The sequence below is a fragment of the Gorilla gorilla genome, chromosome 19, assembly GCF_029281585.2.
Source record: "Gorilla gorilla gorilla isolate KB3781 chromosome 19, NHGRI_mGorGor1-v2.1_pri, whole genome shotgun sequence".
NCBI classification, from domain to species: domain Eukaryota; kingdom Metazoa; phylum Chordata; class Mammalia; order Primates; family Hominidae; genus Gorilla; species Gorilla gorilla.
Window position 1 is genome coordinate 32,805,827 of NC_073243.2, and position 15,471 is coordinate 32,821,297.

The 15,471-nt window shown below is 39.0% G+C and overlaps 1 protein-coding gene across 1 annotated transcript in view; it reads left to right on the forward strand.

Annotated features, from left to right (window-relative positions):
• Positions 1-15,471, forward strand: part of ARSB (arylsulfatase B) — a 206,659-nt gene that overhangs the window by 104,825 nt on the left and 86,363 nt on the right. Inside the window, exon 5 of the mRNA XM_019013558.4 lies at positions 363-606. Coding sequence (XP_018869103.3) covers positions 363-606 — 244 coding nt within the window. The remainder of the gene's footprint in view (positions 1-362; positions 607-15,471) is intronic.

The window sequence follows — 15,471 nt, forward strand, 5'->3', positions numbered from 1 at the left end:
GTCCCAGCTTCCATGGACTCATTCTCCCATGCTATACAAAGTTACACAGGTGTATTTAAAGTTTAGTGGATTATTTAGCTGAGGGATCTCCAAAGTGCATATCATCGAGGGACTGCCTTGTTTTCCAGTGGCCCTCTCCATGGAGGATTTAAAGGTAGATATGTGTCACACTGGGCCTTACTTATATCTGAATAATGAAAGGCTATGTCAATGGGAAAAGGGAATTTAGGGTGGGAAAAGGCAAGGAATTTTCTTTTTTTTATTATTTAAGCACCATTTAGTAACAATGTAATACAGTCTCCGTTCTTAAATGTATTTAAGAGTTAACATCATCCTCATGCCAAGACCTTACTGTGTTTCAGATAACGGAGGACAGACTTTGGCAGGGGGTAATAACTGGCCCCTTCGAGGAAGAAAATGGAGCCTGTGGGAAGGAGGCGTCCGAGGGGTGGGCTTTGTGGCAAGCCCCTTGCTGAAGCAGAAGGGCGTGAAGAACCGGGAGCTCATCCACATCTCTGACTGGCTGCCAACACTCGTGAAGCTGGCCAGGGGACACACCAATGGCACAAAGCCTCTGGATGGCTTCGACGTGTGGAAAACCATCAGGTACCTACATCCTGCCCTTTTTCCTCCCAGGACAGAAACTCCAAGAGCAGCCTGACTCCATTGAGCAAGAATGATAGCTTTTGTGTTAAAATGATAGTTCAGCTTACAAATACATGATTTTTAAGAAAAATAAATGCCTTTAGAGACATTGTAAGTATATATATTTTTAGATTATAAATTTGAGATTGTGGGCCTGTGTTTTACATGAAGAACAAGATTGTCCTCAGCCCATCGCCCTCCATGGAAGGTCTTTGAAGCTGCGACGTTTTGCTTAGAAGTAGGTAGGGTATTGTTAGCTTCCTGCAGGGGGTCAGGGAACTAGTCCTGTTGTCTGCTAGAAGAATGGAGAACAAAACAGCAGGGAAAAAGCTGGAATAGGAACTAGGGATATGTTTATTTCCATTTATTAGCAAGTATCTAACAAGCACCTACTATGTGCCATACCTTCTTCTAGATGCTGAGAAATTAGGAATGAACAAGTCAGTCAAGATCCTGCCTCTCAGGAAGCTGTATTCTAATTGGGGGAGAAAGATGTTGGACAAATGAACACACAGATGAGCAAGATGACTGCCAGTTGTGATAAGTGCCAGGAAGGCAAAAAAGTATGTTGTGATAGATAGAGCTGGCTGATGTGAAGGAGATACATCAGGGAGCAGGACCCAGACTCAGATTTGGAAATCGTGGTGGTCTTTTCCCTGTTTAACCCCCACAGTGTAGAGCAATAGCCCCCAAGGTTGGGAGGCACATGCCTTAGAGGATGCAAGATGTTCCCTTGGAGTACAGGAAGAAAATTTCAATCTTGTATTTGTATTAATATCTAATTTCATCTCATCCTTTTTAAAGTATATGTTTTTTAAGACACATAATATATTAGTAGACTTGTACATAAATCTAATTTATAAATAAATGTGCATATATTGGAGGTATTATTTTTATGGGTGGAATGACAGTTGTCTAGTGCAATGGTTTTCAACCTCTGTTTGGTGTTACAGCTCTGTTTGGGGTTAGCAGCTGATTGACTGTCCCTTAGTGGCCAGGGGGAGAGGACTTCCTCAGGCCATCTCTTCATCCCACTCCAGGTATCCCAGCTCAAGAACAGTAGTTTTCAGGTCTCTAGTTATAGGAAATACACAATGGAGTGTTTAGGAGCAAAAAGCCATGATATATTTAACATACCCTCAAATGGTTCAGAAAAAAATTGTGTGTGTGTGTGTGTGTGTGTGTGTGTATGTATGTACATGTGCACAGAGAGAATTCAAATGGACTGCAGAATTAAATAAAAGAATATAGGTAAGGTGCATAGGTATTCTTTTGTTATGTCTTATTTTTGCAACTTTTTGTAAATTTGAAATTATTTCCAAATAAAAGTGTTTTAAAAATAGGAAGGTCTGACAGTACTGCACCCACATTTCCAGAAGGCCAACAACGGACTAGAATCAAATAGCTGCTGCCTTCTGTAGATGAAGTATCCACCCTTCAAATCTTCGATCTCTATTGTTCCCAAGTTCCAATACAGATCCACTGCACTCATTTATGTTACCTACTTAGTCTCTGTAGGCATTTAAGTTTATAGTCCATGCTGAACATAATGATAGTATTCAACACTCTGGAAATACCATACTTTGACCAATTTCCAGTTGCAAAATATATAGATTATTTCTTATCTTTTTATATTATCAATTTTTCTGTAATTAATAATTAATGTTAAAAAATAGTAGGGTTCAGCAGCCTAAGATTAGTTTTTACAAAGGAAGTTTGATAGCTATTCAAGTTTAAACATTAAAGTTTAAAGTCCTGTGAGTTCAGGAATGAATAGAAGAAGTGTTCAGCCAGGCCGCTCAACCTCTCACAACGTGGAGTCTATCGGTTCCTCTCTAATGGGCCTCACCCAGAAGGGTGAGACTAGGGAAGGTCCTCATCTCTTACAAACCCAAGGGAAAATCTGATTTAATTAGCTTTATAACCTTCTTTCAATTATTTTGCAACTCAAAGTTCCATGTTTTCCTTCGAGAATTTATTAAATTTTAAAGATCACTTTTCAAGCAGCAACATTTGTAGTATTGGGTAGCCATTTCTTCACCATTTCTAAACATTATTTTGGTTCTTATGAGTCATATTATTTTCATATTATTTTAAAATCCTCACTAGCCTCAAATTGTTTCCTCTTATTCTTGCCTGAAAAGTTGATTTGTCAATTTGGAGACAGTGATCAGTTTATGATTTGTCATTTCAAGAACACTCTACAGCATCCAAGTCACAGAAAAAGTAATGCCACTGAACAGCTAAGCTGAGAAGCAAAGCAGTAAAACCTTTTCTCTCACCAGAAATTTTGAAGCTTTGTGCTCATTATTTGCTCATTCATATGAGATGACTTTTTTTCTTTTTCTTTGAAACATTTCTGCCTCTATCCATGATCTAAACTTGATATGTTAAATTTAAATTTAATTTCCCCAAGTGTGAGTACTATGTCGTTGTAGATAATTTGCAAACTACAAAAAATAAAAATAATTGGCTAGGCGTGGTGGCTCACGCCTGTAATCCCAGCACTTTGGGAGACCGAGGTGGGTGGACCACCTGAGGTCAGGAGTTCAAGACCAGCCTGGCCAACATGGTGAAACCCTGTCTCTACTAAAAATATAAAAACTAGCCGGGTGTGGTGGTGGGCACCTGCAATCCCAGCTACTCAGGAGGCTGAGGCAGGAGAATTGCTTGAACCCAGGAGACGGAGGTTGCAGTGAGCCGACACGGTGCCACTGCACTCCAGCCTCGGCACGGTGCCACTGCACTCCAGCCTCGGCGACAGAGTAAGACTCCGTCTCAAAAAAGAAAAAAAAAAAAATAATCACTCAAATCTTACCTAGAAACAACTACTATAAACATTTTGTCATATTTCCTTAGAATTTTTCTTTTCAGCATTTTTTTACTACATCTTTTTTCCTTATTTAACAGACCATTGGTTTTTGATTGTGTCATCCAAGAAACTTACTGCAAACACTATTTCAGTCCCTGCACATTCAATCGCATGGATATACCTTGATATACTTATCCATTCCCTTGACTTTCTTTTTTAGTTTTTTAAAACAATAGCTCTGAAATGAACTCTTTCTACATGAACTCTTTGTCTACATTTTGGACTTTTTCCCTTAGATATAAATGATTTGAAATTAAATCATTGAGCTAAAGAAAGTGACCAATGTTGGGGCTTGAAAAACAATACCCCAAACTGGAGGCCCCAGAAGCAGCCTCTACAACAGAAGTTTTTCTCTGACCTCCTCCTGCTCTCTTGTCTCTCAGTCTCATTTTTTCCTGAGGCAAGCCATGGAAACCAGAATCCTTCTTCCCCAAGGCAGGTCATAGAAACCAGAACCCCTTCTCCCCAGGGCTAATCATAAAACCTAGAAATATTATTCTGATTTTCCCTCTGCCCTATTTGTGTAAAAAGTGGCCATAAAAAAGTTATCTGGCCTAACTTGTTTTAACTGTAGGTCATAACATTCCCATTCCAGAGCGGGTCCAACCCCACATCCAGAAGGAAGGAATGCATGCCCAGAGAGGCCGAGAAGAATCCAGAGACAGACCTTGCTGGGTTTCCCCACTCAGGCTATTAGCATTAGAGCATACTCTTTTATCCAATCATATTTCTACATGGCTGTCCATACTTCGTTAAACCTATACATAAAAATGAACGATTTCCTCTATATCTTTGGGTCTTCATTCTAAAGGCCCCTATGTATACACATTAAATACATTTAAATACATTTGTATGCCTTTTCTCCTGTTAATTCACCTTTTGTGAACTGATTTTTCAGTGAACTTTCAGAGGGCCAAGGGTGGCCCCTACATGATTTTAAAAGCATTTGATAAACTTACCAAACTGCTTTCTAAAAAGGCTGTATCAATGTACTCTTGTACAGGTGTAGAAAGTGCTCATCTTCCTCATAGCTTTTCCTTATCAAGCTTTTTAAAAAACCTTTGCTAATGTTATAGACAAAATAGTCTTGTATTAACTTGATTTTTTATTATTATGGAGATTAATATTTAACCTTTTATATTCCATTTGTATTTTCTCTTTGAAAGTATTCATTCCATGTGCTTTTACACTTATTTTACTGAAAAGTGGGTGTTTTTTGTGGATTTGTTTGCTCCTTTATGTCAGGTTTTTGGATTGTTGTATTTCTTGCAAATATTTTTCCTTTTTTTGGTCTTTTTATTTTGTTGATGTCTTCTTCATGGATGTCTTTCCCATGTTTATTTGTCAATGAAATGTTTTTCTCTTGCTTTCTTGTTCAGAAATATTTTTCTCAGCTTCAAATGTGCTAAATATCTATTTTCTTCTAGGTGTTGTGGTTTGAGTTTCTTCCATGTATTTCTTTTTTCTTTTTTTTTTCTTTTTAAGACAGTCAGGCTCTGTCACCCAGACTGGAGTGCAGTGATATAATCTTGGCTCACTGCAATCTCTGCCTCCTGGGTTCAAGCGGTTCTCATGTCTCAGCTTCCCGAGTAGTTGGAATTACAGGTATGCATCAACATACCCAGCTAATTTTTGTATTTTTAGTAGAGCCTGGGTTTTGCCATGTTGGTCCAACAGTCTTGAACTCCTGGCCTCAAGTGATCCACCTGCCTTGGCCTCCCAAAGCGCTGGAATTACAGGTGTGAGCCATTGTGCTCAGCCATAATTCTTAAATTGTTGCAAGATGGTGTGTGTGTTGTGTGAGGTCAGTATCTAAATCAGAGGAGTAATGTTTTTTGCAGTTTTTTAAGATTGTAGACCTCTTTAAGACCGATGAAAACTATGAACTTACAGGAAAAAAGTACCTAAACATAGGCACAAAAATCTAGATATTACCTATTTTGTGATATTAGAAATTGATTACACATTCTTTTCTAAAACATTCTTTACAAGCCTATGCCCCTTTTGCTTATTTTAATGCAAAACTTAATGCCCACTTCATGGTAAAAAATAAAACAAAAATTTCCAAGCAAAGCAAATCTTGAACTTTAATTCAGGTTATCATCAACTTTCAATATAAAGGCTGTAGAGGTTTGGCTTGGAGTAGGAGAAAGCTTTGAGTGACTTTGAGATGGCAACATTTGTGGCATGCTTGATATCCAATCATTTTTGATTTTTCTTTTGTTTTGTTTTGGTGGCAAAAATGTTGTAAACCCTGGCTTGCGTAAGGACATAATAGCATGTGGAATCAGAGCTTTATAGGACACTTTGCCAGGTGAGGGTAGGATTGAATCGAAAAATAGTTGAATTCATTTTGAGTCCCAAATTTACTGAGGTTATTATCTTTGGCAAAGTTCACATCATTGATGTTTGTCCATATGGCTAAATTTTGGATTAGAAATGCACATTTCAACCTTAAGATTATGTTGATCAGAAGTAACCTTTAAGAGTTTGGCTCATGTTTGCTTCTGACTGCAGAGAAATTGGGAAAAGTCTAATCACTCTTAGCTCCAAATTGCAGATCTTTCTTCGGTGTTAGCATGTTCTCCTAGCGGCCAATCTCTTATGGAACAGGGGCACGTTCTTCAGTAGCGTACATAGTGGTGACTGCGGGGCTTTAACCAAAAGATATGGCCAAAATTATTGTTCAAGTAGGCTAAATCATGAGATAATGGGCTTTCTTTTTTTTTTTTTATTTAAAAGTAAAATTTCTGCCCAAAGTTTGATCATACATTTCAAGACTTGTTTTCTGGAAATTCAGCAAATTTCTATTTAGAAAGCAAAAAACCACTCTCATTCTGTTCCCATTGCTTGAGAAAAATTCCTGAAATAATAATTCACCCTCGAGCCTAATGAAGTTGGTGCTTCTCACAGCATTAGGCAAGTTCAGAATCGGTGGCAGAACATTTGGCACCCCTGCCTGCTGATACAGAAATCGCCCAGTCACATTGACGTCTGTTGTGTCTTTTCCAAAGCAGCAAAAACAAATGGACAGCCAAATGTCAGAGACACCCGATCTGTGCCCAGAGGTCTGAAACTTTTTTCCAGAAATGGAAATACCACTTTCGAGATGATGGTAGTTTTTGAAAATTTGAAGAGGCTCGTGAAATAGGAATGCCAGTAACGGATGAAAAACAGTTGTCTGTGCTGAGAGCATCAGAAGTTTTATTAGCTGTATAGTTACAAATTTCTCTTAGGACTGCTTCAAAATATTAAAATGTTAGAAGAAATAGTAGTTCTGGAGTGGGTGACATTATTTACAATAGGAGCTCCTTCGACTGCTTCAGTTTTTCTTCTTTCCAAGCCACAGACTATGTTTGCCATTTCTAGGGGACATGACTTCTCTAAGCTCTTTCCAATTCTGTGTAGTTTTTCTGCTTTTCAGCTCAATAATCAGCCTATAGGTTGTTTGAAGACATTTCATAAGGTTGACAGACAAAAAGGAAAACCAAAGGATTAAAACCTTGCAAGTTTCTTTTTAATTATTTTATATTTAATTAAACAATGTAAAACATAAGCAGACTAGGCATGGTGGCTCACGCCTATAATCCCAGCACTATGGGAGGCCGAGGAGGGAGGATTGCTTGAGCCCAGGAGTTCGAGACCAGCCTGGGCAACATAGTGAAACCCTGTCTCTACAAAAAGTACAAAAATTAGCTGGGTGTGTTGGCACACACCTGTAGTCCCAGCTACTCAGGAGGCTGAGGCAGGAGGTTCGCTTGAGCCCAGGAGCTTGAGGCTACAGTGAGTTGTGATCATGCCACTGCACTCCAGCCTGGGCAACAGAGCAAGATCCTGTTTCAGGGAAAAAAAAAAAAAAAAGCAATCTCCTGATCATAATGATAGGAATTTCTTTTTTATCATCAATGGGAAACACTTTAAGATGTCATAACATGACAGTGGTGACAACTGAATATTAAAATATCTTAAAAACTTAATATGTCATTATAAAGACTTTTCCCCCACTATCAATATCATTTCAAGAAGAAAGTTAAAGGAAAAACAAATCTTTTCACCTCAATTTTACAGATGCCATGAAGCCAAATAAAGCATGATGGTCCATGAGCTAAATGTTAACCTCTGATCTAAAATGGATACTTCAAGAAAAAAAAAAAAAACACATAAAATGACACTTCATTCCACACACTAACAAGAGAACTCAGACTAATTATTGAAGAATATTTCTCTTTTCACTGACTTATGGCACTATTTTAGGTTTTAAGTTCTTATGAGGACTGTGATCTGTCTTGGGGCCCCCTGTTTTAGCCCACTGGCTTATCTGTTCTCATGCTGGCATCTGACTATTAATCATTGTCTTTTTCGAGTATATTTAAATATCTGGTAGAAATGGTTATCGGCCTCTCCTTCGTTATGTTGTCTTTATAAAATTCTCTTGACAAGTCTCACTTTTTAATTTTTCTTGGTGAACTCTAGAATTGTTTTGTTAAATTAAAAGAAAAGCTTCTCAAAAATTGTACTGAGTGAGATTAAGCCTGTAAATTAATCTGGCAACAATGTACATATTCATGCTTTTCACTTGGACACTTAAAGTTGTCCCCCAGCTTACTAATGCTCTTTTTATTTAAAAAAAATTCTGTTTTCTCTTTATTTCATTTTGGGCAGTTTCTATTGCTAAGCCTTTAAGGTTTTTGATTTTTTTCTCAATGTCTGATCTTTCATCAATTTCATGCAATGTATTTTTCATCTCACACATTGTAGCTTTCACTTCTTGAAGCTCCACTTGGGTCTTTTTAATATCCTCCCTGTAACTACTTAACTTCCTGAACATATAGAATACAGTTATAATAAATATTTTAATGTCCCCTGCTAATTCCAACATCTATATCACTTCTCAGTTGGTTGTGATTGATTATTCTCCCCATTATACCGGTCATATTTCTATCCCTTTTGGTCTTTGATTCAATGCCAAGCATTGTACATTTTATCCTGTTGAGTGCTGGATATTTTTGTATTCTTGTAAAGCTTCTAGCTAGGCAGGGTGTGGTGGCTCACACCTGTAATCCCAGCACTTTGGGAGGCCAAGGCGGGTGGATCACCTGAGGTCAAGAGTTCAAGACTAGCCTGGCCAACATGGTGAAACCCCGTCTCTAATAAAAATATAAAAATTAGCTGAGCATGGTGGCGGGCGCCTGTGATCCCAGCTACTCGGGAGGCTGAGGCAGGAGAATTGCTTGAACCCGGGAGGCAGAGGTTGCAGTGACCCGAGATTGCACCACTGCATTCCAACCTGAGCAACAGACTGAGACTCTGCCTCAAAATAAATAAATAAATAAAAATAAAGCTTCTGGCTTTGTTCTGAGATGCAGTTAAGTTATTTGGAAACAGTTTGATCATTTTGAGCATTGCTTTTAGGATTTATTCGGCAACTCCAGAGCAGTGCTCAGTCTACAGCTAATTATACTCCACTGCTGAGTCAAACCCTCTCTAGTCAAACCTTCTCACAGCAGCCTGTGAGTTTTTCAAGGCTGGCTGATGAGAACGGGTACTGTTCCCAACTCTGTGTGAATGCTGAGCAGTCTTCCCCTTAATCCTTTCAGGTAGTTCTTTCCCGTGTTGTGAGTACTTCACTCACAGGCATCTTTTTCTAAGACAATGGTCCCCAAACTCTCTGGCACCAGGGACTGGTTTTGTGAGAGACAATTTTTCCACCCACCAGGGTTGGTGGGGTGATAGTTTCAGGATGAAACTGTTCCACCTCAGATCATCAGGCATTAGTTAGATTCTCATAAGAAGCATACACCATAGATCCCTCGCATGCGCAGTTCACAGTAGGGTTCGCGCTCCTATGAGGATTTAGTGCTGCCACTAATCTGACAGAAGGCAGAACTCAGGCAGTAAAGCTTGCTAGCCCACCGCTCACCTCCTGCTGTGAGGTCCAGTTCCTAATAGGCCACAGATGGGTACCGGTCCACAGTCTTTGTTGGGGGACCTCTGCTCTAAGAAGATCCTCTGCAGATTTCCAGGATTCTCATTCTGTGCAGCTTTCTCTTCTCTGGTCCTCTGTCGTAAGAGCTCAAGCTCCCTTGGTCTCTGGACTCAGCTCTGTCTGCTCAACTCAAGGAATTCACTGGACTACATTTCAGTTGCCCTTCCCTGCACCAGGGCTTAGAAATTCTCTCAAGGCAGTAAACTGGGCAATGATTAAAAACTCACCTGCTTTGTTTTTTATCTTGCAATAATCATTGTTCTTTGCCTGATATCCAGTGTTTTGAATACTGTTTTCCATTTTTCTTTGGGTTGTTTTAGGCAAGAGGGTTAAGTAAATCTAATTTGGCTGGAAGCAGAAGTATCCAAAGAAAAATTTATTGTGCCTTTACTTTCTTTACCAATATTTTCTTGCCTATTTCTCACTTTCAAGTGTTTTAAATTCAATCTATCAGTACAGACCCAGCTTTTTGCAATTGAATATTTTAAATCTTATAACTCTTCTTCCAAAGCAAGTTTCTTCTTCATTCTACTTTGTAATCACATGTTGTGAAATTTTATATATATATTTAATTATGTTTAATGTTACCAACATTCTTATTTATAACTTTCCCTTTCCTTAGTTCTTAAGTTTGATTAATCTTTTGATTAGTTGATTAATATTTTAAAGTAATTTTTCAGTAGAGGTACATAAATGGTGAGTTCTTCCAAATTTTTCATATGAAAGAATATATTTCTATTACCATCAAACATAAATAGTAATATAGGCCAGGTGCAGTGGCTTATGCCTGTAATCCCAATACTTTGGGAGCCTGAGGCAGGTAGATCACTTGAGGTCAGGAGTTCGAGACCAGGCTGCCCAACCTGGTGAAACCCTGCCTCTACTAAAAATACAAAAGTTGACTGGGTGTGGTGGCACACACCTGTAGTCCCAGCTACTTGGGAGACTGAGGGAGGAGAATCGCTTGAACCCATGAGGTGGAAGTTGCAGTGAGCTGAGATTGCGCCGCTGCACTTCAGCCTGGGTAAAAGAGCGAGACTCTGTCTCAAAAAAAAAATAATAATAATATAAATAATTATTGTTAAAAATGAAAGAATGTATTTATTTCATCTTTCAATCATGATACTTACCAATAATGTGGGCATAAACTCCACCTTGTCAAATACCAAAACTGCAATCCTGTCTTGTTTTTGTTTGCCTTTACCTGGTTCACTTTGCTATAATAATACTCACCAGTAGACAATAAACTAATGTCTACAGCATCTTGAGCAGAAAGGATTTAGCAAGAATTCTGTATATTATTAATATTATTTATGTTTGAATGTAATATGTTGAATGTATTTATGTTTGAATGTTAGAATATTAATATTATTTATGTTTGAATGTAATTATTTATGTTTGAGTTCTTTCATATGAAAGAATGTATTCTATGGGGAATGGTGCAAATGGTGATTTTTTTCTTTGAACCATGTATTTAGAAGTGCATTGTTAAGTTTCCAAATTTTGGGTTTTTCCCTAGTTAAATGATTGATTTCTAGTTTATTTCAGTTGTGGTTTTGAGGACCACAAATAATTGAAATGCTTTTTATTATTTCAGTTATTATTATTGTTTTTTAACAGAGACAAGGTCTCAATTTGTCACCCAGGCTAGAGTGCAGTGGTGCAATCATAGCTCACTGCAACTTCTGCCTCCTGGGCTCAAGCAATCCTTCCACCCCAGCCTCCCAAGTAGCTGGCACTACAGGCATGTACTGCTACACCCAGCTAATTTTTAAATTTTTATTTTGTTGAGGCAGGGTCTCACTATGTTGCCTCAGCTGGTCTCAAACTCCTGGGCTCAAGCAATCCTCCTGCCTCAGCCTCCCAAAGCGCTGGGATTACAGGTGTGAGCCATCACTCCTGGACTAATTGTTTTAAATTTGAGACTTGGCCTAGTAGATGGTCTTTCTTGTTGTCCACATCAGGTGTAATTGAAAAGAGTGCGTATTCTGTAGTTGTTAAGTTAGTGGTAGGTTTTTCTTTATGATCCAGTCTGTAATGTTTTAGTAGATGAATTTATACATATTTATAAATATTTTCATTTCTATTCTTAGTTTTTCCATTGTTTTGTTACATTTACTTTTTATCTTTGACCTTTTATTTAGTAGTTCTTTAATATTTAGAAAAATTTATATTTTATCCTACTGTTTATCATTATACAAATATCTTTATATAATTCCTTAGTCCCTTTTTTCTTACTTAGGTTCCACTATTTGGTTTGTCACCTTTAAATGACATCTTCAACTTCCACTTATTACCCATAAGGAAATCAAGCAACTTATGTAACTTTATTCATTCTCTTCCAGTTTTGTGATTTAAGTAGTGTTATTCCTACTTTATCAGAGCATGTAATATGTAATACTGTTCTCTCTTTATCCACAATTTTGTTTTAGTTTTAGATCTTCAATAATATATTCAATACTGACCACCCATCCACTTCTAAAGTGTTCACAATTATCTCTTAGTTGGAGGAATTCATCCTTGAATAGATTTCTCAGGATTCTTTGAATTCTTGCATGTTTATTAAAACATTTTCTACAACCTTGATAATTGAACACCAGCTCAACCGGTTAAAATAAAACCCTTGTCCCAAACTTTCTTGCTTTGAGTTTCTTGAAAATGTTACCCTAATCTTTACTTGTTTTCTATGTTACTGTTGATAAGTCTAATATCAGCCTGATTTTATTCCTTTGCAAGTGACTTTGTGTTTTTTGTCTGGGCACCCAGAAGATTTTTTATTATCACTATTATTATAGTTATGATTTAAAACCTAAGAATTTTTCCAGATGTGTCGCAAAGGTGACCCTACTGTGTCAGTTTTCTCAGATACAAAGTGAGTTATTTCACTTTGTATATTCAGATCTTCTTTTATTTCAGTTTTTAAAAATTACAGTTTTAAATATTATATTCCACTGTTTTGTTTTTCTTCTTCAGGAACTCCTAGTTATAGGTATTATTGAATCTTCTTTGCATAAATTTGGTTTCTGTCAATTTCTCTCGTATCCTCTTTGCCTCTTTATTTTTTCTTTATTTTGAATTAATTATCCTTTCTCTTTTAATTTCTATTCTCTACACGCTTTCACATAGAGAATGTCATGTATAAGGTTTTGTCATTTCTAAGATTTTGTCCTTTTTTTCCCAGTTCCCTTCCTTTAAAAAGTGTGATGTCTGAGTTTTACAATTTCTGAATCATGGTTGTTGTTTCTTTAATATTGGCAGTTGATGATTTCATTATATTTAATTCATGTTGAAATATCCTGTAATGGTTTTCTTCTGCCTTATGACTGTTTTTCCATAGTAGGAGAATGTTTTCATTTGCCAAATTTTTGAATTCTCATTTTCTATTTGTTTTAACTCGTATGGTAACTTTGCATAGATGCTGAGTTCTTTTTGGTTTTGTTCACATTTATGTATGTTGGCTTTTCCTGGATCTAAGAAAGCAGGCAATCCATAGGAGTGGGGTTTGGACAATTTCATTTACTTCAGGTGCTTCGAGAACACTGTGTATTGCTATAGTGAAGTGCAGTTTCTTTGCTAAATGTAGCCGCTTTCTTTTTGGTCTGCCTTCTTGTGATTCTCTGATACTGTGTTATTGTAATAGAACCCTGATCTTTGGCCATGTCCTTCTTTCCCTTTACCATCCATTTTCCAAAGGACACTTGTTCTTCAGCTGCTCCTCTCTCAGCATCTTAGCTGCCCAAGGCAGCCACTCTCGTCCTGCACACTTCCTTATCCAAGTTCCTTGGACTCCCTTTTGACTCCCCACTAGCCAGTGCTTTGATCTGTCAGGTATGAGACCTCTATCAACATTTTGTCCCTTGGATGTGACCTTCTCTTTCTGGAGTTTATCTTATCAGACATTATTTGAGTCCTTTCCCCTTGATATGGTTTGGCTGTGTCCCCACCCAAATCTCATCTTGAATTTCCGTGTGTTGTGGGAGGGACCCAGTGGGAGGTAATTGAATCATGGGGCAGGTCTTTCCCATGCTGTTCTCATGATAGTGAATAGGTCTCACAAGATCTGATGGTAATATAAGGGGAAATTTCCCTCTGCAAGCTCTCGTTTTGCCTGCTGCCATCCATGTAAAACGTGACTTGCTCCTCCTTGCCTTCCACCATGACTGTGAGACCTCCCCAGCCATGTGAAACTGCAAGTCCAAATAAACCTCTTTCTTTGGTAAATTACCCAGTCTTGGGTATGTCTTTATCAGCAGCATGAAAACAGAGTAATACAGTAAATTGGCCCAGTAGAGCGGGGCACTGATGAAAAGATACCTGAAAATGTGGAAGCCACTTTGGAACTGGGTAATAGGCAGAGGTTGGAACAGTTTGGAGGGCTCAGAAGAAGACAGGAAAATGTGGGAAAGTTTGGAACCTCCTAGAGATTTGTTGAATGGCTTTACCCAAAATGCTGATAGCAATATGGACAATGAAATCCAGGCTGGGGTGGTCTTAGATGGAGATGAGGAACTTGTTGGGAACTGGAGCAAAGGTGACTCTTGCTATGTTTTAACAAAGAGATTGGTGACATTTTGCCCCTGCCCTAGAGATTTGTGGAACTTTGAATTTGAGAGAGATGATTTAGGGTATCTGGCAGAAGAAATTTCTAAGCAGCAAAGCATTCAAGAGGTTATTTGGGTTCTGTTAAAGGCATTCAGTTTTATAAGGGAAGCAGAGCATAAAAGTTTGAATAATTTGCAGCCTGACAATGTGATGGAAAAGAAAATTCCATTTTCTGAGTAGAAATTCAAGCAGCCTGTGGAAATTTGCATAAGTAATCAGGAGCCAAATGTTGATTCTCAAGACAATGGGAAAAATGCCTCTAGGGCGTGTCAGAGGTCTTCATGGCAGCCCCTCCTATAACAGGACTGGAGGCCTAGGAGCAAAAAGTGGTTTCAGGGACCAGGCCTAGGGTCCCTGTGCTGTGTACAGCCTAGGGACTTGGTGCCCTGTGTCCCAGCCGCTCCAGCCATGGCCAAAAGGGGCCAATGTAGAGCTTGGGCCATGGTTTCAGAGGGTGCAAGCCCCAAGCCTTGGCAGCTTCCACGTGATGTTGAACCTGCCAGTGCACAGAAGTCGAGAATTGGGGTTTGGGAACTTCTGCCTATATTTCAGAAAATGTGTGGAAATGCCTGGATGCCCAGGCAGGAGTTTGCTGCAGGGGTGGAATACTCACGGAGAACCTCTGCTAGGGCAGGACGGAAGGGAAATGTGGGGCCAGAACCCCTATACAGAGTCCCTACTAGGACAACCACTAGTGGAGCTGTGAGAAGAGGGCCACCATCCTCCAGACCCCAGAATGATAGACCCATGACAGCTTGCACCATGCACCTGGAAAAGCCACAGACACTCAATGCCAGCCCGTGAAAGCAGCCAGGAGGGAGGTTGTACCCTGCAAAGCCACAAGGGCAGAGCTGCCCAAGACCATGGGAACCCACCTCTTGCATCAGCGTGACCTGGATGTGAGACATGGAGTTTGAGATCATTTCTGGAGCTTTAAGATTTGACTGCCCCAGTGGATTTTGGACTTGCATGGGCCCTATAGCCCCTTTGTTTTGGCCAATTTCTCCCATTTGGAATGGTCAGATTTACCCAATGTCTGTATCCCCCTTGTATTTAGGAAATAACTAGCTTGCTTTTGATTTTACAGGCTCATAGGCATAAGGGACTTGCCTTGTCTCAGATGAGACTTTGGAATGAGGACTTTTGAGTTAATGCTGAAACAAGTTAAGACTTTGGGGGACTGTTGGGAAGGCATGATTGGTTTTGAAATGGGAGGACATGAGATTTGGGAGGGGCCAGGGGTGGAATGATATGGTTTGGCTCTGTGTCCCCACCAGATCTCATCTGGAACTGTACTCCCATAATTCTCATGTGTGATGGGAGGGACCCGGTGGCAGATAATTGAATCGTGGGGGCAGTTTCCTCC